At 35.3% G+C, this 24,135-nt stretch overlaps 1 protein-coding gene across 6 annotated transcripts in view; it reads left to right on the plus strand.

The window, feature by feature from the left end:
* SYT14 (synaptotagmin 14) overlaps positions 1-24,135 on the plus strand; it is a 177,705-nt gene that overhangs the window by 147,747 nt on the left and 5,823 nt on the right. For 3 of the 6 annotated variants that reach the window (XM_039463485.2, XM_074385128.1, XM_074385125.1), the window contains 2 exons: positions 20,016-20,205; positions 23,169-23,225. In XM_039463485.2, coding sequence (XP_039319419.2) covers positions 20,016-20,205; positions 23,169-23,225 — 247 coding nt within the window. The remainder of the gene's footprint in view (positions 1-20,015; positions 20,206-23,168; positions 23,226-24,135) is intronic. The other 3 variants (XM_039463486.2, XM_074385129.1, XM_074385126.1) reach the window with 1 other exon arrangement.

Raw genomic sequence — 24,135 nt, forward strand, 5'->3', positions numbered from 1 at the left:
TTTCTGCACATTGCCTTTAAAAAACTTCAGGTCTTTGTTTCACATAATCAGTGCCTTTCTGTTATGCTTAATTGGCTATGAGCTAAGTAAGCCTTGTAAACTGTGATTCTCAATCTTGATTACACTAGAATGAGTTGGGGAATCTTGAAAGTAAAGATGTTCAGGCTCCCACTTAGATTTGTGGGGCCTGAGTATATGTATCTTTTAAAAGCTCTACAAGAGACTCTACAGTATCAATTGCCATTGCCCTATAGAATCTTTCTTACTTTCATATCTTTTTCTTCACTCTTACTTTCTGGATAGCCCCAGGACTGCAATGAGTCACTGTCAAGTTCTGAAGTATCTGTTGGTTCTGACCAAAGACGTAACATGAAACAAACCACATCATTCAGAAAACTATTTTAAAACTGATTTTTCCAAAACTGCTCAAACTACAACCAGCTAAACCTTTAATATGAATAATTTTATGAAAAATATTTGTAGAATTGAATTTTATTGAGTAGTTTGAAATAGGTCTGAATGGAAAGTAGAAGTTATACACACTATTAAATGTTAACCATTTCATTGCCTTTGGCTTCTTTCAAAATTTTACATTTCATATATACTGTAAAATATTAAAATTATTTATCTTTGATTTGTTAGAAGCTTAGCATATGTTGAGAGAAAAAACATTTTAAGAGGAATTAAAGTCATGACCATGAGAAAAAACATATTCTTTTTTTTAACCAGTGTTCATTGTATGTAACCTAGAATATTATAGATTATATTTTTCTTTGGATTCCATTTATTTAAACAGTTTATTGTGGCACTGAAGACATTAGAACTAAATTTTTAAGAAACTGACAAATTCATCATTTCCTGAGCTTCAGTCTTTTAGGAACACTGATTTAGAAAAATATGCCAAGTGGTCCATTAATTATCCACAAGGCCATTATGATATGTAGTCCCACCTGGACCACCTGGACTGTCCTGAAATTCACAGTGTAAAATGACAGCAGGAATGAAGATAACATTAAAAGATTTGTTCCAAAATAACACATCATGACAAAGTGAAATAAAAACCATTGCTTTTTCTGTAGTTATTATCATTTCATTTCCCGGGAAATGCTTTTAATGCTCTATGAGGATATATACAAAAACAACAGTAATAACATCATATGTAATAACTCAGGTAGCTAGAGAATTCACGATGAAGTTGGTCTCTCAGAAATAACCTTCTGTATTCCTATTTTAATGAACATATGAATCATACTTTGCTATTATATTTGTCAGTAACTTATTCATAACATTTGAAATTTGAATCTGAACTAATCTTCAGTCTATTTTGTGGTATAAGAGAATTGTTATTACCAATTTAAAAATAAGAAAGGAAATTTGAAACTCAGGTATTCATAAATTTAAACTGAAATCATCATTGTCCTAACTTCTAAGTGAGAGTGTGTTTAAGATTTTAATTCATATGAAGTAGTTTAGCACAGTTCCTGGGACTTTGCAAATAATCAGTAAATATTAGTTGTGTCAATATCATCATCATCATCATCATCATCATCATCATCATCACTACTGTTACTTCTATCATCCCCACTATGACTACCACCTTTTACCCACTTTTTTGGTAAGAATAGTTTAATCTGATTTCCTTTTAGTGGTAGTTGACAGTTTATTTGTTTTCATAATCCATTTTGTACCTGTGATCATCTTGCAGGAATAATTTTTAAAAATTTTCTCCCTTTTTTATGGATAGTCTTAATATGTGTAGAACTTGTTATAAAATATGAAAGAAAATACAAATTGTTGAAGTCTTAATTGTACACTAGAATGTTATATACCATACTAAATATCTTTAATGGCTTATGCCACCTTTTCATAGAGGCAAGACTTATGGAATATTATCCTTCTGTTTTTTATCATTATTCTATTTATATATATATATATTTATATATATATATACATGCATACATATATTTACATTTATGTTTATTTCTATGCCTATATATTGAAAGCCATGCATTCATATTGAGACTGCCAATTTCAGTTCAGCACCACAGGATTCATACTAATTTTCTCCCTTTTTATATTTGTAGCTACCTTCTTCCATAGTGAGAAGCATGGCTTCTGTTATCCTTAATGTACTAACTCATTTGATCAATCTCATTGAATGTAGCCAATGTTCTGTTGCAGCTATTTCTTCATCCATATAAATGTACCCATTCCCAAAGTCAGGTTCTAACTCCCTCTGTTTGTTTTCTCCCCTGCATGAAGTCCTGGTTGTGTTTGGCCTCTGACATCAGTTAAAGGCTCTCTTCACCCTGCACAGGATTTGAAGCCTTATACCAGGCTGCCCCGATGCGGGACACCAGCCTTAGTTACCATACTTGGGCTCTGACATCCCACACTAGACCACTCTTCTATGGAAACACTCTCCTTACCCTACTTGAGACCTGACAGCTGCACTGGCCCATGCCTTTGAATGGATGCCCTCCTCACCCTACAAAGGGCTCAGACATCCCATTCTGTGTCACCGTGTGTTGCCTTCAGTGAAATGTCTTCTTTACCACACCAAGGCTCTACACCCCAGGCAAGGTCATCACTCTGTGGAAATGCTCTCCTTATCCTGCTCAGGATCTGATGGCCACCACCAGGCTGCCCATCTGGGTTCTCTCCCCATGCCAAGTCACCACTTCATATCTTTCTTCCCACCCTGGCATGGACATCCTCTTGACCCTGCTGGTGTGCCACTCTTCTGTGAGGATGCCCTCCTCACCTTGCTTGGACATAATTGATTTTTTTTCTAACTTTTATTTTAAGTTCAGGGCACATGTGCAGGTTTGTTATATAGGTAAACTTGTGTCATGGGGGTTTGTTGTACAGATTATTTCATCACCCTTTATTGGTTTTTGTAAGTTAATGACCCCTCGACAGTCCTTCGGTTAAGTCTAAGACGATGATGATTTTATATATGTATAATACACACAGACACAGACACACACACACACACACACACACACACACACACAGACACACACACACACACACCCCTAATAATAATGATCAGATGTGGCCATAGTCTGTGTCGCAGATAATTCAGATGTTTCCCTTTTCAAGATATCTATAAATGGCCTCCAAGTACAGAGTATTGCAACTGGATATAATTTTTGGCTTTCTGGGATTAAAGACAGAGAAACTGTGTGGGAGCTATCCGTGGTACTGATAAGTCCCTGGCCTCTTCTGGATTCCATTGTAGCTGCCTTAAATCTGATCATTGTGAATCTTCCCCACTGTTACAGATCTACCTATACCTCTTACTTGTTTCTGAGATTTTTTTCTAAAGCCCTGTAAAATTGACTTCATTCCCACACTTTGGCTAGGAGCTTTTGTAAATCTATATACCATTCTCTGAATTTATTATATCTTACTCTGATCTCTTTTTGCCCCTACAATGGCCAGAAGACCTTTCTGTAAGCCAGCTGGAGGATAACTAACTTTAAAAGGTGGTACCTTCTCTTAATTAACAGACATGCAGTTCTTTTATGTTACAGTACTAATATTGCAGTTATACCTCTTTCTAGGAGGAGAACTTTCTGAAAGTGCGCATAAATTTCTAGTGAAGCATCTTAGCAGTTGCCCTCAGGTCAGGTTTTCTGGAGAATCAGAATCAGTTTGGGAGACAATGGTTACTTTTACTCTGTTCCACTGGAATATAGATTCTTCAGCTTTTATTATTCCTAGAGTGGGTGCAGCTTTTTGTGACAATAAACCTCAAATTTACACCAGAAGCTGTTTTCACTGGAGAAGTCCTCAGATTCATATCTTGCTCTTCATATTTATTGAAAGTATAATAAGAAATGAGTTAATAGACATTACATAGCAAGTAGGTTTATTTCATTTGATAGCTGAGTATGCCAGTAAATGCATAAATCTGACTGAGTAGCTGGAGTCAGCCGATAGTGGTACCAGTAATGGTGGATCTGAGTATTAGTTAGTGTTTTATCTTGCCTTCCATATTTTATTAATATATTCACTTATGCATTCCCAAGTGAAGTGACAGATCAAAACCTCTGTATTTTCTAAAATATTCTTTTTGCTTCTTGTGCAAGATATAGGCAAATAAAAATTTGTAAGACTCCTAGAGCTGAGTGCTAATTTTGATGTTTTTTGGCAACTGTCTAATTGCTTATTTTTGAGAACCTAGCCCAAAAGATACCTGACTTATATCTGATTATCTTCTTTACTCTTTGTTTTTTTCAAGAGCTTATTCAAGTATAAAGTGTGAGGATGGACCAGCCAAAAACACCAACTCCATAGGAATGGAGTTGGCATTCCCAAGTAGGGAAGTTAAGGTCTCATTTCTATAGGGAGAGACAGAGGAGCTCTTGGCAGGGTTACAACATTATTCAAACAAGCTTGACACGTAGTTACAGCAATTTGATTGGTTAGGTTTTTGTTGTTGTTGTTGCTACTGCTGCTTATTTGTTTTGAGACAAGGTCTTGCTCTGTCACCCAGGCTGGAGGACAGTGGTGCAATCATGGCTCATTGCAGCCTCAAACTCCAAGGCTAAGCAATTCTCACACCTCAGCCTCCTGAGTAGCTGAGACCACAAGTGCATGCTGCCACATCCAGCTAATTTTTAATAGTTTTGTTTTTTTGTTTTTGTAGAGACAGGAGTCTTGCTATGTTGCCAGAGCGGATCTTGAACTCATGGGCTCAAGCAATCCACTCGCTTCAGCCTCCCAAAGTGCTGGGATTACAGGTGTGAGCCACTGCACCCTGTTTTGATTTTCTTACTCTTGACTATGCCTTATTCCTATTTATTTGAACATCTGTATCTATGTTTTACAGTTTTAAGCTTAGCATTATCATTAATATTATAAATAGATCCCTGAGTTTCTTGCCTTAGTTGAACACATACTTAAATCATTTGTAAAACTCTTCAACTGGTTAGAGTGCTTTCACATGTAGTATACCTTTAAAGCTTGATAATTTTAGTCCTTAAGCTCAGTGTGTACAATATTGAACTCCTTTCTGCCCCTACCCCTAAACATGCTTTTCCTCCTCCTCCATTTCCTAAATCATTTTACAGTACCACTGTACAAATGGTTGATAAAGCTAGGAGCCATAATTTCATCATATATATCTCATCTTGTTGATTGGGGTTCACTGAGCTCAGAGGTTTGGATTTGTAGTTTTAATTGAAGGAAACCTTTTGCCAGCACTTCTTCAAATATTAGTTCTGGCCACATAACCCCGTTCTGAAATTCTAATTACACATATATATATGAGACCCTTTGAAGTTGTCCAAAAACTCACTGATGCTCTGTTCTTAATTCCCCCACTCCCCATCGCCTTTTCTTTTCTTTCTTTTTTTTTTTTTTTTTTTGCGAAATAGAGTCTCACTCTGTCACCCAGGCTGGAGTACAGTGGCACAATCTCAGCTCACTACAACCTCCGCCTCCCAGGTTCAAGTGATTCTCCTGCCTCAGCCTCCGAAGTATCTAGGATTACAGGCATGTGCCACCACACCTGGCTAATTTTTTGTATTTTTAGTAGAGACAGGGTTTTGCCATGTTGGCCAAACTGGTCTCAAACTCCTGGCCTCAAGTGGTCCACCGGCCTCACCCTTCCAGAGTGCTGGATTACAGGCATGAGCCACCAAACCGGGTTTCCCTGTCTTTTTTATTTTTTTTTTTCTCCTCTCTGGTTTGATTTTGGATCTTCTATTGCTATGTCTTTGGATTCATTGATCTTTTTCTGTGTAATGTCTGTGTTGATAATCCAGTCCAGTGTATTTTTCATCTCAGATATATTTTTCAGTCTCCGTAAGTTAAATTTGGGTCTATTTTATGTAGTCTCTGTCTCTTCTTAACAAGTCCATGTTTTCTTCTACATGGAACATATTTATAATAGCTGTTTTAAGGTCCATGTCTGTATCATCTGTTTTATTTCTGGATCAGTTTTTACTGATGACTTTTTCCCTTAATGTGGATTTTATTTTCCTTCTTTGTGTGCTTGATAATTTTTAATGGATCCCAGATATTGTGGATTTTACATTACTGGGTGCTAAATTATTTTGTTTTCTCATACTTTTGAGCTTTGTTCTTGGATGCAATCAGGCTACTTGAAAGCAGTTTGCTCCTTTTGAGGCTTGCTTTTAAGTTTTGCTACGGAAAACTAGACATGCTTTATTCTAGGGTTAATTTGGCCCCACTACTCAGGCAGTTTCCTTCTAAGTACTTAACTCAGTGCTCCGTATATTACATTTTCTACACTTTGTTCAGAATGTGAATTGTTCCCAGGCCTATGTGAGTTCTGGGGATTGTTCTGCCTGATTCTTTCCAGCACTTCTTTCCTTGGCCATAGGTAGTTTGGGATTCAAAATGAATTTTTAAAATATGAGTGAGACTTAAACATATTTAAATATTGCTGAGACATACTCATCGAAGAATGATATTTAGGATGTGAGACAAGAAGGCTGTAGAAAATAGGATCCAGACAGCAAATGGAGAAATTGGTCTGAAATACAAGGGATGCCTCCTCTTAACAGTGGTAAGAAAGAAGGGGAGGATCCAGTCCATTAGCATGAGATGTCTTTTCATTTATTTAGAACATCTTTGATTTCTTTCAAAAATGTTTTATAACTTTCAATATAATACAAGTTTTACAGTTTCATTAAATGTATTCCTAAGTATTCTATTCATGTTGATGCTATTGTGAATGGAATTTTTTTTTCATTTTGCCTTCTTATCGTTGATTGCTAGTATAAAGAAATAAAATTGATTTTCATATATTGATCACAAATCCTAAATCTTTGCTGAACATATTCATTAGTTCTGCTAGTTATTGTGTGTGTGTATGTATGTTAGGATTTCCTGCACAGGAGATCATGTCATCTGAATAGAGGTAGCTTTAATTCTTCATTTCCAATCTGAATGCCTTGACAAAGACATTCTCCTAGAATGGTTGCCCCCACAGTTTGTTGTTGCTGCTTGTTGTTGTCATTCCTCTTTGATGACTTTCTTGGATTAATATTGTAAAGTCTGTATTATTGTCATATGCATGTCGGTTAACATTAGTGGTCAGCTAATAACTGGACAGAGATTTCATTAAGTCTTTGCTGAGGAGCTCTGTGTGTATTGAGCCATGCCTTCAGTGCTCCAAGAGTCAGTTTACAATTGTGTCTCACTTTCTGCGTGCATGGAGCAACAAGATCAGCTAGAGGTAAGAGACTAGGACCTTCTCAAGTTTTCTTCATGACATGCACATAGCCATGCACGTGTGCATGGACTGCTGGATTTCCAGAAATGTGTTAGAACTTCTCATTCCCTAGATGTTCCTCTTATTTTTTTTGATTAGCCGGAACTGGTACTGCTTCTTAGTGGCTGCAGTGTTAAACAATTGCCACTAATTGTTTCAACAAATGTTCTAAGGATACAGCTGTTGCTATTCTGTTCACAGAGATCAATCTCTGAGCCAAGTAAAATCAAGGCAAAGCCTGAGAATGGAACTTTTCACAGAACTGTGAGACAAGTCAAGTAATGTCATTTCTCTAAAGATGGGGCTCCTGGGCACTCCAAACCCATTCATCCTCCTCCAGCATCTGTGAGGCTGCTAGATTTCATAGTTGCGAGTGTTGGCTTTCAGCACTGCTAGGAAACTGGGGAGAGGCTAATGGGAAGATGGTACATTTAAAATGCTACAAACCTTGTCATTCCCACAGTATTCAGCGGTTTTTCTTGAATAAATGCTCCTTGGAGTGTTGCATGCCTTGAGTTAGTTCAGAGTTCTGAAAAAATTTATTTTGACAATGTTTGCTAGTGTTTATGTTGCTTTTATAGAAGAGCAGACTTTCAGAGGTTCTTACTTCACCATTCTGCCCTTAAGTGTTTTTGAGTAGAGGTGTCTCACCTCCAAAGCCAGGTGTATGGAAATCTAGCTTACCAGTGTCTGATGTTCATATGCTGGCATGGAGATTGGTGAACTGCAGTGTGGTGAGCTGATCCAAAATGGCCATCCAGTTAAAGAAAACTGAGATTATCAGAAGAGAGATACAAGGCCAAGAGTTCAAAGATTTAAAAGTAAGTAACAGTTTGAGCTGACATGGAAGATGACCTGATTGAGCATAGGAGACCTGTCCTGTGCCTGCTCTCTGCACCCCTGCCTCCCCCATTCCCGCTGTATGCATCCACGGCAAACTACACAGATAACGGTGTACAAGAAACATCAGAATGTGGAAAAGATAACTAAGATGAAATTGCATTATAGAAATAAGTTATAGTGATCTTTTTTTAAAACACGTTTTCGCTCTTGTAATCTTATCACTTGAGTGAACATGAACATGAATTTCTGCTTTATAATGGAGAAAAATGAGACTTTCAGTAGGTCAGTTACTTCCAAGGCTTAGGACTAGCAACAGGTAGAACTGCTCCTAGCTTTTTTGATTTGTGAAGTACTTTTTGCACTATTAGATAATAACACTCTATTAAAGGAGTTGTAATAGTAAGGAAGAGCCTATTTTGAGATGCTCTCTGGAGGAAAAATCACCAGTGTATTTCTGGTTTGTCTTGTGAGATTATGAAAGAGAAGATGCCCAAAAGGTGGAAAAGGTAATGCATGAAAAGTGTAATTTTCAAACATGGCAGCTAGCCAAAAAACAAATGCCATTCTAATGTAGGGAAATAAAGATCAAGTTGCTATTAATTCAGTGAAAGAATCCTGGAAGTAATTACTGAACATTTAATTTAGCCAAAAATGTATATATTTTGCTAATTTTTCACCGGGTGTCAGCAGCACTGTAAACAGTAGCAATTATAGTAGTTACTTGGAATTGGATATCTACACAGTTGGAAATATATTATATTCATTTGCTACCACCGTTTATTGTTTATACTTTAATATCTTGATAAATGTCATAAATTATTGAAAGCTTCATTCAATATTTTATCATCTGTATTATTACTGTCCCGCAGCCTACTGGAGAATTACTTAACTATAATACTGTAAGTTTTGACTTAACTGATGACTCAAAATATTTTGGAGAAACTGGGTCGGTAGGGGGCAGCACAATCTAACAATGTTTAAAATTTGGTCATTTGAATGACCATTCAGAAATAGTATATAAAGATAGTGTAGTTCAAGGCTTTTCAAGCTTTTCAAGCATTCAAACCCATTATTTCAAATCAAATATTATTTATAACTCATATAAGCAAAGAAAAGTGATATTTTAACTAACAGAAATCTTATTTTTATAATGTTTACTTGTAACATCTAATGTTGAAAATGATAGGGTTGTTTTGATGAATAAAAAATTGAGAATAAAATTTTCTAGAGGGTACTATTACTGTATTATTTTTACATATGAGGACATTAAGTCTCAATGAACTTTTAAAACGTCCAAGGTCACAGAGATGGCAAAAAGTTAGAGCTTATTCATAAACTCAACAGTCTTACTCCAAAACACAGGCATCTACAATTGCTGCTAATACATTTTCATTTTGCTGCAGCTCTAAAATCCAGTGCAACGTGTTTCTTTTGTTTTAATTATACATTTTAGAGAAAATTCTGATTCACATAGATGAGGAGTTACAAATGATAACTTTTTTTGACAGCTTGCTCTGTAAACTTCAGACATTCTCAATTAAACAGAAATGACAGGCAAATCTTTAGTCCAAGATACAAACAATAATATATTAAATTTATATGCAGTACAAATAAATGCATCAGTGTTCTCTAATATGTTAACAAGTGGTATAACTACTAAGGAAGCAGACATAGTTATTCCACCTCTTAGATAACTGAAGTGTGGAGACGCTAAATACCTGACTAAAGTCACAGTCCTGTAACTGACAGATCCCTATAAATCTGGCTCCAAAGTTTTCTTTCCTTATGAGTTCACGATATCACCCCTATTTTATTACTCATTCATGTACTTGTATTGTTTTTATTTTAGTTTTTAAATAGCTAAAATTATATTTTAAACATGAAAATCAATAGATTTCACTAACCAAAGTTGGAAAACCAATAGTTTATGGATAATTATAATCCAAAACATAGAAGACATTTAGAAATCATTTGGGACTGTTATATTAATATTTTAATTGGCCTTCTATGTAGTTTTCCAATAATAAAAACATTTATATTAAAAGCATAGATTCAAGTCATCTCATTTAAGGTAAATTCATTAAAGGGAACATTTAACATAATTGGATATATCAACTTGCATGGGAATAACTGATTCTAGCACTCTGTCTGCTGAGTGACCAATTTAAAAAGCTCACACTTCCCCCAGGTGTAAATGTGAGAGTATTTCTGGGATACAGAGTCTTTACTATTTAGCAGCCCACTATGTGTCAGCAGTGACTCAGATATCTCATAGAAAGAAGGCTTTTGAAATTTTCAGAAATGTGATAGACTAGTAAGAAATCAAGGAAGTCAGCTACATTAATTTTGAAGCAAAATGTATAGTTCTTAATATGTGCTAAAGCTCCTAGGTTAGAAAAATCTTATATGATTACTCCAACTATAACATGTATCTAGATCACTAAGATAGATTATAATAAAACAGATAAAAGTCTACGTTTTGCTACAGGGTAAAAAAATGCAGTTTTTTGCTCGGGACGTAAAATGTGCTCAAAGACAGACTCCAAATCTTATCTCAAGTAAAGACTTATCCATCACTTCACTAGCACAGCTAAGTAACTTGTGATCCAAGCACTCAGTTATGCAGTATATTTGGCCTTATATTATTTTTTGAAGACATATATCTGAGCATGTTACTCCCCAGTTCAAAATGCCTCGCTTGCTTCTACTACTTGTAGAATAGGTCCAACTTTTCTTACCACATTTCATGTCTTTCATGATTCATTATTTTAATTCAGCAATATTTATTAAGTGACTGCTGAGTGATAGGGACTGTACTAATTTGAGGACATACAAAGATGAATAAAACAAAAGTTCTCCCTTCAAGGAGTCTAGTGAGAAAGACAAAGCAACAGTTTTAGGACAGAAAGTCTCTAACAGAAATGCTCATACAGTGCTGGTTAAGGAAAATTTGGTTTCAACCTTTCTTTCCATCTACATTTTCCACCTCCTCCCCATGTACACATAACACTGCAGATGAGTTTACATTTACCAAACATGATACCCACTTTTGGGGCTTAGCTCTTAATTTCTTTGTATGAAATGCCCTTCCCTATGCCTTCTGAAATCCTTTTAGTACCAACTTCAGATATCTCAGGAATATTGTTTCTGTTACCCAGAGTTAAACACATCCACACATTTTCTCCCATAAAATCTCTAAAGGCAGTTTATCATAGTCTGCCTTGAAATCAGTTCATCCATTCCCTTGTCCAGTGCCTGTGCAGAACAGACATTCAATACACCTCTCTACTGGTGAGTCTCTAAGTAACAATTTTATTTCTATTGTATTCTGTTTGCTTCAGTAAAATAAAACAAAATTAAAAAACAGTATGGCTGGGCATAGTGGCTCACATCTGTAATTCCAGCACTTTGGGAGGCTAAGGTGGGCAGATCACCTGAGGTCAGGAGTTTGAGACCAGCCTGGCCAACATGATAAAACCCCATCTCTACTAAAAATACAAAAATTAGCCAGGCGTGGTGATTCGTGCCTGTAGTCCCAGACAGTCTGGAGGCTGAGGCACAAGAATCACTTGAACACACAAGGCGAAGGTTGCAGTGAGCTGCACTCCAGCCTGGGCAATAGGGTAAGACTTGGTCTCAAAAAAAAAAGAAAGAAAGAAAGAAAAAGAAAAAACAGTGTGAGGTCTCTTTATAATTTTTTGCAACTGGCCTGAAGCTGGGTTACAAATAAATTAGGATTATGAGATGAATATGAGTGTTTCTAAAAACTATTAAAATGTGAACATTATAGATACTAGAGTATAATGGATACTGTTGGTTTTCTGCCAGTATAGTATCTCCACTACTTCTTTCCTTAAATCCTACTTTGTTCAAGAAGCCACACTTAGGCAATACATTTCCCACAGAAAAATAATTTCTATTGAAGATGAACTCACATTTTAAAAAGTATAGGCAGGAAGAATTGGTCCACCATGAATGACAGCAGACCCAAGAGAAAGATGTCTTGGCAGCTCTAGAACTAGTAGGGCTCTGTCAAAGAGATTATAAAATAAATGTTCTTTAAAAGAATAAAGAGATAAAATAAGCAATAGAAATTACAAAAAACGGATAAGACAATGTGGGAAAAGAGGTTGATTTAAATAATGACGATATTGAACTTCTAGAATGAAAAAGTCATGAAAAATGAGTGAATAAAACTATGAAAAAGTTTTGGAGGTTGAAATAAGAATGTTAAGCGTATTCTTTAATAAGGATTCCAGGATTTGGAATCCTATGTATTTCAAATATTACCTTTCATTTTCTCTAGCGAAAATTTCATTTTCACTAGAGAATAAAGCATAATTAAAATTGAAAATATTTAGCCACAAACACAAATGAAAATACTTAAATTTGTGGGTTTCAGCCCTATCAGTATTGTAAGGAAATATCTAGCCTTAAATATATTTCTAAGTACATAAGAATGATGCAAATTGATCAGCTGTCAGCATTCTTCAACTCAAAAAGTTAGAAAAGGAAAACAGAATAGAAGTTAAAGAAAAATTGTAAAGAGGTCTAACATAAAATCTTGTTCTTTGAAATTACTAATGAAATATACAATACTCCTGGAGATGCTGAACAAGAAAGAAAGAAAAGTATGTCAAATTAAAAGGAGGGCATAACAACCAATTCAATGGAAATCTCAAAGTTATAAGAGAATGACTTTAGGAAAATAAATTTGAAAACAAATAAAATGAGCAATTTTCTTGAAACATACGCATGTCTAAAAAGTGATTTAGGAATAGTAGAAAACATGAAAAGACTGATTATCATAAAGAAATTCAACCAGTAGCCAAAGAGTCCCCTTAAAAGAAAGAAAGAGGAAAAAAAGATGATCGAGTTTCAGAAGCAAGTTTTACCCAATTTCAGTGAACAAATAACTTCTGTGTTACATAAGCTATTTCAGAAAATGAAAGGTACCCAACTTCTCTTTCAAGGCTTATATAATTTTGACACCAACTAGACAAGAATAACATGAGAAAATTATAAACCAATCTCATTTATAAACATATATGCAGAAACCCTAAATTAAGCATTTTAAAATAATTCAGCAAAAAATATACACATATGCCTATATTTATACATATATATTCTTCAAATAGGTATTATTTCAGGAGAGCATGAGAAAGAAATTTGTAAACTTTATAAACAATCTCATTTATAAGCCTATAGGCAGAAATACTAATTAAATATGTTTATATTGCATACAGCAAAAAAGTGCATAGGTATATATACATATACGCACATATATTTTGATCATAGGAAAGTTTTTTTGAGGTTTTTGTTTGTTTGTTTGTTTGAGATGGAGTATGGCGATGTTGCCCAGGCTAGAGTACAATGGCATGACGCATCTCGGCTCCCTGCAACCTCTGCCTCCCAGGTTCAAGCAGTTCTCCTGCCTCAGCCTCCCAAGTAGCTGGGATTACAGGTGCCTGCCACCATGGCTGGCTAATTTTTGTATTTTTAGTAGAGATGGTGTTTCCCCATGTTGGCCAGGCTTGTCTCGAATGTCTGACCTCAAGTGATCCACTTGCCTTAGCCTCCCAAAGTTCTGGGATTACAAGCATGAGCCACTGCACACGGTGGATCATAGCAGGAATTTTTATGACCATTTCCACATGATGCCATGGTCAAATGCTGATGATATAAAATATCTTGTTATTATGGTTATTTATATGGATGTTCTATGATTCATTTTTCTTCTATCTGAAATCTTATCAGATGTGTTCATTTTTAGTGTTAATATATAGGGCTTATGAAAGAAAAAGTGAACATTCTCTGCTTTTATTGTAGCCCCTCATGTAACCTGAGTGTTATTGTAGCCCCTCCTTATGTAACCTGTGCTCCAGGAGTGTGGTAAAATCCTGTTTCACTGAACCGTCTTTTCATCTTCCTTGGCTCCTGCAAGGCTAATAACTGCCCATCAAACCCAACAAGAGCCTGTGCAGGGTACTTAGAATTGGAGCAATAGCAGCAAGATCACCTGCTTGCTCCCCAGTAGCGTGGATAACTGTCCTCACCGAAGACCCAGAGGGAAAAAGCAGGGACAGATGACTCAGTTGAGTGGGTTATGTGGTGATCTCCTCCTTACCTAGTTCCCTGGGGCTAGGAAAAGGCCCTGAGGAGGGAGCCTTGCTGCTGGAAATGAAGCCCACCATTAGTGGCAGCTCTGATTTTGCAGCAGGTGACTTCCCTTGTTTTAACTTCAGCACCCTCTGTGATCACCCCATTTTCAGAAAAGTATAATGGAAGCATTTCACATATAAATAAAATGTAAAACTGAATGCTGTCTTCCAGACACAGTGAGAATTAAGTTCCACAGATACTATTCAATAGGTAATTCAATTATGATAATTATCGTTGTATAGTTCAGTGGTTTCACCTTAAAAAATATTGAGTATAAGTAGTTACAAGTAAGTTGGAAGCAATGTAATATTAATACAAAGCCCAGTATGCTTACTTGTGAGAATTATATTGTATTTTTAATCATATGGTTTTTCTCTATGTATTTACAAGCTTGCATCTGATTTTAACGTATTCACATTATTAAGGAAATGTAATGGCTATCTTAACCACTAATTCTGGTTATGGTAAACATACAGAGTACATTCATTCCTTTAAAAATTACATTTACTTGCACAGAATTACTTGTAATCCTTCACCCTAGGCAGAAGACCCGGGGAAGGAGGGGAAGTATAAAAAGAAGTAAAATATTATGCAAGATGGGAAGAAGTTTTACTTTGGGGAGGCTGTGGGACTGTTCCTTTAAACCTAGTTATGATTGGAATTTGTTTGACTTTGCCTTAATCACCTGCAGCTACTGCTACCTAGGCAAGCCCCAGTTATAAATTAATGATGAGGTCTAGAGAGGGAGTAGATGGAGATTCCTGAATGTACACTGAATGGAGCAGCGTGCCCTGAGGAATAGTCTGAGGAAAGATGCAATTTGGGCAGATAGTATCAGTATTTAATTTGAGGTTGTTTGTTTTTGAGACAGATCTAGCTATGTTACCCAGGCTGGTCTAGAACTCCTGGGATCAAGTGATTCCCCCCTCTCGGCCTCCCAAGTAGCTGAAATTACAGGCTCGTGCCACTAATTTTTTTTTTTTTTTTTAACCTACAGTGATTCTGTTTACATAGCTATTTTTTTCCTGCTTTTCTTGTATGAGTGATCTCCTTAGACTGCCACAATTCTACCCATGTTGACTGGACAGTTACACTAATGTCAATGGAAGGGACATGAGATTAGCACTTTTTGTAGGGCATAAATTCATAATGAACTCTTCTAGAGAATACTTTCCTGTGTTATTTAAACACCACTATATTTCAGCAGGGCTTACTAAAACAACGTGCTCAACAAGGATCTTAATGCTCTTGCTTTTTTGTTAGGCTTGAAGATAATGATTTTCTCAGCAGTGATGTGGGGAGTGTTTTCCTTAGGTTTGAGAAAGGCCTCTCCATTGCTTTCTTTGGGTATCGATTTGTTTCTCAAAAGTGGCAGTATGACTTCTGTGTTGATGAGCAACTATTAGGTTCACATCTTATTATCTGACAGTAGGTTAATGCGAAAAATACTATATTGTGAAAAAGTATTTCACAATATTCTAACAGATGCTGCTAGTATAATAGCCTAATGTAACAAATGCACCAAATGTGCTCAAGCATGTTTTTGACACTGTTTTCATAAGTGATGATATATCCTAATTGAAACTTACTAAAATTGTTTTCTTCTCCAACTGTCATGAAAACATACCAAACTATGTGTTTTGTGTACCCATGATTTAAGAATATAAAATGTATATTCCTGTTGCCTTCCATTCTGTAGTCTAGAGTTAAAAATGTGAGATTTTAGCCTTCTAAATATTAGTCCAACAAGTTAGTTCAGGTCCCAGGTATGTATTAATTCTCCTTCACTAATTCTACAGCCAGTAGTAGGTTTTAAACTCCAAGATTCTTATAAAACATTTTTAAAAAATTTTTAACTACATTGTTATAGGGAATAGTGTGAGTCTTTTTTTTTTTTTCTTTTCTTTCCTTTTTAATTCATGGAATGGATCTCTTTGGGAATCTTCAAAGAAAGTTCTGGATATTTATTTTTATCATTGTATGTTAGTGTATTATGTGTCTTTGTATCATGCAATTCTTGTCTTAAATCTTCTTTCTTGAGAAACCCAACACATACTAGAAAACGGTAAAAAATGCAAATGTACAACCCATTTATCATAAAACAAAACCCATGTAATTACCATCCAGGTCACGAAATGAAATGTTGTCTCAGTAACCCCAGAAACTCCCATCCTGCCTTCCCAATCACTGGTCTCTCCCACCTCCAGAGTTAGCCACAATTTTTACTTCATGTTAATTACTTTTTTTGCTTTTCTTTATAATTTTACCACCTATTAATACATTGGGAACATAATGGTTTATTCTGCCTGGTTTGAAGTTTTGATTTTGGGGTTTTTGGATTTTTGTTTTGTTTTTGTTTTTGTTACTTTATATAAATGGAATAATTATGCAGCTAGGTATCCTTTTGGGCCCAATATGTTTTACTCAAAATGATATTTGTAAATATAGTTATAACTGGGTTTCATTGCTGTATAGTATTCTATTGTGTGAACTCAGTACAATTTTTTTGTCCATTCTATTGTTTGTATCCCATATGAATAATGCTGCTGTGGACATTCTTTCATATGTTTCTTGATCAACATTGCACGTATTTCTTTTTTTTTTTTTTTTTTTTGAGATGGAGTCTTGCTCTATCGTCAGGCTGGAGTGCAGTGGCACAATCTGGGCCCACTGCAGCTTCCACCTCCCAGATTCAAGCAGTTTTTCTGCCACAGCCTCCTGAGTAGGTGGGACTACGCCACCATGCCCGGCTAATTTTTGTATTTTTAGTAGAGATGGGGTTTCACCGTGTTGGCCAGGATGGTCTCGATCTCTTGACCTCATGATCCGACCACCTTGGCCTCCCAAAGTGCTGGGATGACAGGCGTGAGCCACACGTCTGGCCCATCGCACGTATTTCTGGTGGGTATATGTGAAGAAGTGGAATTGCCAGATCATAGGGTATGTGTATTTATAACATTTAAAAAATTGGGGCCAGGCACAGTGGCTCAAGCCTTTAATCTTAGCACTTGGGAGGCTGATGGGGGCGGATTGCCTGAACTCAGGAGTTTGATACCAACCTGGGCAACATGGTGAAGCCCCATCTCCACTAAAATACAAAAAATTAGCCGCATATGGTGGCATACACTTATAGTACCAACTACTTGGGAGGCTGAGGTAGGAGAATTGCTTGAACCCAGCAGGTGGAGGTTGCAGAGAGCTGGATCGTGCCATTGCTCCAGCCTGGGAGACAAAGCAAGACTCCATCTGTGTTAAAAAAAAAAAAAAAATGCATCTCTTCACATTTCCACAAGAGAACTGTGACAGTTCCCAGTGCTTTGTTCTCACCATATTTGGTATTTTGGTGTAGTATTACCTCATAGTTTGCATTCCCACTCCCCTGATTACTAATGAAGTCAAACAATTCAAAGAAACCTGCTGATATTTTTATTAGAATTGAATTTTATCTATAGATCAATTTGGAGAGAATGTTACAAAATTGAGCTTTCTAATACAGTAAACAGTTTATATAGTAGTTTTTTATTTCTCTCAGTGCTGTTCATAGTTTTCTGTATAGAGGCCTTGCATATTATTTATTTATTTCTAGGTATTTTATATTTAAATGCCATAATAAATGCTATTGTAATAAATTTTATTTTGTTTGCTTCTGATATATAGTAATGTATGGATTTCTAAATTTTACGTCTGTATACAACTGCAGTTCATCTGTAGATTTGTTCCTGTGTGCATAATTATGTAATCTGAACATAAGGACTTTTTTTTTTAATCTAGTTTGCTTTCAAATCATTATACTTTTTATTTCATTCTGTTGTCTTTAGTAAGGCTAGGATCTTCACTAGCTGGTATCTCCAGTACAGTGTTGACTAAAAGTAGTCAGTTGGCAATTTCGAAGGGGAAACTAACATTTTTTGCTGTTAATTATGATTTTGCACATTGCTAGATTTCATTTGCTAATAGCATATTTAGGATTTTTTAATCTAGATTCATGAATGAGAAAATCTTGTAATTTTTCTTTTTTATAATGCCCTTGTTAAATTTTGGTTTTAATGTTTTGCAAAATTCTTGAAGTTGAAGAGTGGTTTCTTTTTCTCTACTATGTGAAAGAGTTTGTGCAAGACTAACATTATTAATTAGAATTCATTAGTGAAGCCATCTGGGCCAGAGTTTCTTATTTTTGTTTTGTGTGTATATTTGGAAAGGCTTTTAATTACAAATTCAATTTCTTTAGTAAGACTTTCTGAACAGTCTTCCAGTGTCTCTTTTGGTTCGCAATAACTTTCTAGAAAGACATCTATTTCAGAGGCCCCCAACCCCCAGGCCGCAGACCAGTACCAGTCCCTGTGCTCTTAGGAATGGGGGCTGAACAGCAGGAGGTGAGCAGCAGTGAGCTAGTGAACCTTACCGCCTGAGCTCGGCCTCCTGTCAGATCAGTGACAGCATTACAGTCTCCTCTACACCTTGTCCATGGGAAAATTGTCTTCCGGGAAACTGGTTGCTGGTGCCAAAAAGGTTGGAGAGCGCTGGTATATTTCTTCCAAATGTAAAATTTATAAAAAGAAAGTTGTTCATCCTATCCTCTCATTTTTTCATGGTCTGTAAAATATGTAGTAATGTCTCCGTTTTCATTCCTGATAATTGTTATTTGTGCCTTCTTTTTTTCTTGATTGGACTCTCCAGAAGTTTATTCATTCTATTAGTCCTTTTAAATCACTTTTTAAAATATCATTTAGTTATCTGTGGGTTACTAAAAGCATATCTTTAATTTCCAAAAGATATATTTGATTCTCCTCTAGAACAGAATTTGGATTTCTAATCGATCAAAAAGCATAATGAATAATTTTCCTCATTTGAAATTATTTGCCTGAATTTTTTAAAAATTCTACTCTGTGCTTGGGAAAATTATATTTTGTAGTTATTAGGTATAATGTTCTGCATATGATCATTAGGTCAATTTTGCTTATTGTGATATTCCAATCTTCTACATCCTTAGAGTACTGATTTGTCTATCCATTAGGCCAGTTACTGAATGTGGTTGGTTATTGAGGGAAATGTACTTACGTCTCCAGTGATTATGGATGTCTCTTTTAGTTCTGGCCATTTTTGCTTTCTCTATTTTGAGTCCATGTTACCAAATGCGTCCAAATTTGGGATTCTTTTACTTTTTAGTGATTTCAATGTTTTATCATTATTCAGTACACTTCTTCATCTCTAGTAGTGATTATTGCCTTAAAGCTGACCCTGACTGATACTAATGCATCTACATCAACTTACTTGATTATTTTTTATGTGATATATTTTTCAACTTTTCTGTATCTCTGTGTTTTAGATGTTGGCTTATAAATAGCAGGTAATTTTGTTTATTTAAAGGCACAGTTAGGACATTTGATGAATTATTGAGTCTAAATCTTTGTTAGCATTTTAAGGTTGATAGTCTTTAAACAATAATTTTTTCATATTCAGAAAATAGTTTATTAACATCTATAAGTTTAAGAAATTTATTTCTCTGATTTACATATAAATATGCACGAAGTTATGAAATCTTCTCATTTCCTATTACTCCTTTGACTTTGATATAATGAAAAAAAATCCAGGGACTGAAATATGCTGAGGACAATAATTCTAATCTGGTGTTTGGTTTGGTTTACAACTCATCTTTATTGTGATTTACGTACCTAATCCAAATAATCATGGCATAACAGTATCTCTCTTAATATATCTCTCTTGCAAAATACTATAAAAGTTTTATTATTGATTATAGGGCTGTGACTCCCAAGTGAGCGTGTCAGAAGTGTCGTGTAGTGAAAGTACATCCTCATGTCAGTCTCTTGAACACGGCTCAGTTCCAGAAATTCTCATTGGCCTGCTTTATAATGCCACAACTGGAAGACTATCAGCAGAAGTGATAAAAGGTAGCCACTTCAAAAATTTGGCAGCAAACAGACCACCCAGTGAGTGAAACAAATTTTTTTATTCTAATGTTTTCTGCACTTTGGGACTCAGTGTTAGGCACTTCAATCCCATCGTTTAGTCTTAACCAATCAAAATGAAATGGTGTAATCATCAGCTAATCTGTTTCATGTTTTCTATTTCCAGTCATTTGGGAAGTAGAAAAATTTGAAATTCAAAGTATTGATTGTAAGGTGACAGACTTTTAATTCTTCATAGTGTCTGCGGAATAAATTATCTCCATCATAGCCATTAACTTTTAATGCCAGACAAGGTTATAGGGCCTTCAAAAGTGAGTAATGTTCACAAATATGAACAGGAATTGTATAGCTATTGTTGTTAACTGAAGTTTAATGTGTTTTCTGTCTGCATGCAGTACTATGAACTATTTTATTTACTTCTGTATTTTCCCCTCATTCTCCTTTAACAATTTAAGAAGAAACTGTTACTTTACATTTTTTTCTCCTTTAAAATTATAACGCAGTACTGCCAGCAGAGACTTTTCTTAGATGGAATGAGCTTTGCTTTTACCAGGACAAACAGAATAAGGAACAGTTTGCTGTTTGCCCTGGATGCTAAGAAGGGAAAGCTAGATGGTATACCTCTGCCCTGACTGTATGCGTGTTATGCCTGTTACTGTTCTCTCTCCAGATCTCTCTCCAAGTTTAGCAGGGCCAGGGTAGGTTATGGGAGAGTAGTGAAATTGTCACCCAATATACTTCTAAAATGTTGGTAAAGTAAGAGGTAAACTGGAAAAGTGGCAGCTTCTTTATACTTATCTAAAATTAAAGCTGTTATTGTCCTAAACTAAAAATTGAAAATAAATCTGAAATAATAACACCACCTTAAATTTTCTTAAAGAATTGTTACAGACTTGCTTAATGCAGTATTTTATTCCAAATAGCAAGTAATTATTATAGGAGAGGGCCAGGCACAGTACCTCACACCTGTAATTTCAGCATTTAGGAGGCTGAGGCTAGAGGATCACTTGAGCCCAGGATTTCGAGACCAGCCTGGAAAACAGACTCATTCTCTCAAAAAAAAAAAAAAAAAAAAAAAAAATTAGCCAGGCATGGTGGCTTGAGCCTGTAGTCTCAGCTACTCAGGAGGATGAGGTGGAAGGATCACTTGAGCCCAGGAGGTCAAGGCTGCAGTGAGCCGAGATTGCACCACCGCACTCCAGCCTGGATGACAGAGCAAGACCCTGTCTTAAATAATTATAAGAATAATTAATTAAAATTAAAAAATAAAGGAAGGGTAGCTTTTTTTACCCTTAAAATAAATTAACTTTATTTCTAATTGTCACAAAAATTATTCAATGGAAGTAAAAAGTTATTAAAATATAGATACCTTCAATGATATATGCAAGAAGTAAAAAGTTATTAAAATATAGATACCTTCTATGATATACGTAAGAAGTAAAAAGTTATTAAAATATAGATACCTTCTATGATATATGTAAGAAGCAAGCTTTCCAATATTATTTGGAAACATATATATATATCATAGAAGGTATCTGTCTCTGAATTAAAAATCTGAAGGCTTAAATTAGTATTTCTACCCTTGGACAGATGACCTCACTCCCCTAAGTCTGTTTCTTTATAGATAAAAATTAAGGTCATGTCTCTCACAGGGTAATTGTGAGACTCAGATCAGACAAAGGTGCATAAAAGAGGGATGTAATTATTATTATTGTCCCCCTTCTCATTTCAGAAGGAGAAATTGAATGGGAGAAAAGAAACAATTCTAGAATAAACAGATTTGGTAGTGTGACTTGATCTTTATTAGTATAGACTTAAAATGCAAACTTAGAAGGCCTGGGAGATAATGAGTAAAACTCAAAGATGGGGAGATGATGAGGCCTGAGACAAATATGAGAGGGCACACCCTGCCGTAAGACACTCAGATTCAGATTGTCAGCACTGTGCGGGATAAATAGAACATGGTTCAGGGTCACATTGAGCCCCCAGGTATCAGTTTACCACTTGTGCTTTAGCTAATAATTTACTACACTTTTTTTGGCAAATATTTAGCTGGAGATGCTAAAAAATATAATGAAGTGGTATGTTTGCTTTTCTATCCTTAGTGTTGCTCTGATAGAGCAACATGAATCACAGCTAAAATGAAGGGAGGTGTGGCCAAGTACAGGGTTGGATAATAAACAGATGACAAAAGATTAGCATCCACAACATGGAGTCAATGTTTCAGGTTACAGAGTAGGTTACAGCAGTTGCCATTATTTTACCATTAGATCTTCAGTATAAAGGTAATTCTTGGTGTTAGGTGGGAGGTAACTAGCAAGTAAGTAGAAGTCAACATTTAAAGTAATTTTGTGAAAGTGGAATATTCATAAAGTAAAAGGTAAAACAGTTTTATCAGTTTATCCGAAACAGTATAAAGATTATAGCCCCACATAAATACCTAGGTTCTAAGCTTTGAACTATGTTATAGACTGAATAATCCTCATTTTTCCAAAGAAAGAGCAATATTTAAAAGCAAAAATTTAATTAGCCCTATTATGTTTTGCATAATTAATTTTTATATATTGGGAGTAATAAAAGTCTTTGAAAATTAAATGGTTAAGCTTTAAATTTAGCAATAATAATAAGCATAATTATTCTGATGGTTCTTATAAATACTCTTATTTAGTCTTTGTCTGATAATATGCATGATTCTATGTTCAATGTGCTTTAGACCAAGAGAATATCATTAAAAAGATGTCCCCCTTTTAAAAAGTGTAATTTTTGTTTAAGATTACACAATAACCTTAAAAATTCTCATCCCATGAAATTTACCCAACATCCCTTTTGTTCAGTCCTCTATCTGAATTAAAATGCTAAAGTTTTGTGTTCTTCCACTCCAGTGAACAGTGTTTCCTCTTTAATTCTAACCTTTGACCCTCTTTCACCCAACGATTGACATCTGGTCATTATTTCTTTTACTGCTTTCCACCCCCTGTTGTCAGATGGACTGTTCTGTTGTCTAAAACACTTGATAGGTGGACAGGTTTATATAATCCGAGGTGAGTTCCTGTAGAGGCTAATTGGATGTTGTCTTTTCATGCAAAACCAAAATACCCTAAAACTTGCCAGCAGTGAAGCTGTCCACCATGTTGGTTTCCAAAACAATGCACATTTATTATCTGTGGTACTTTAAATAAAACTAACTTAGAATTTATCTCTGATTATGGATGATGGTATTCAGAGCATATATGAAATAAGCAAAACTTTTTTAAATAAAAATTTTTATTTTTTCATTCATTTGTGCTTTGATTCATACAATAGAAATAGATATTTCATGATAAATATTGCAATTTTCTTTAAAATTAATTGAAATTTTGATATGAAGTACACATGATGGATCAACATGCTGAAGATCATTTGCATGAGTCTAAAAAACTTGAAAACACAGTCTTATAAAGAGAAGATTTGTCTCCCAAAGAATCAGGCAATGAACTGTTATGTTTCACTTTGTACACTAAACATCACATCAATTTTTTTGTAATTCATAAAAATAGTTAAGATATCATTCTTAAAATTTTACATTAAATTTGTGCCAAAAAACAATCCTGTAGTATTTTAACTATCCTGAAAGCACATTAAATGTACTCTTGCATGAAACCAGGAGAAAGTTTTACTTGGTTTGCTAAACTTTGAACCCTTAATGCATTTGGCTTCATTTTTGCCCTTTAATGTTTTAAAAGTATATTTAAAAACCACATCCATGCAGAGATTTTTTTTGACATTTCATCCTAAGCTGTTTTGATGTCATCTTTGCATTCTTGTCTTCCTCTTTTCCTCTTCACCATTTGCCTTCATTTCTATTTGTTTGTTTATTCTTATTCTCTGAAAACAGTGGAATGCTTTACAGTGTTGTGGCTAATTGAGCTTGCTAAGTGTTTATTAATGCTATGATGTTCTGCTTAGTGAAGC

This window comes from Saimiri boliviensis, chromosome 14 (genome assembly GCF_048565385.1).
Source record: "Saimiri boliviensis isolate mSaiBol1 chromosome 14, mSaiBol1.pri, whole genome shotgun sequence".
NCBI lineage: Eukaryota > Metazoa > Chordata > Mammalia > Primates > Cebidae > Saimiri > Saimiri boliviensis.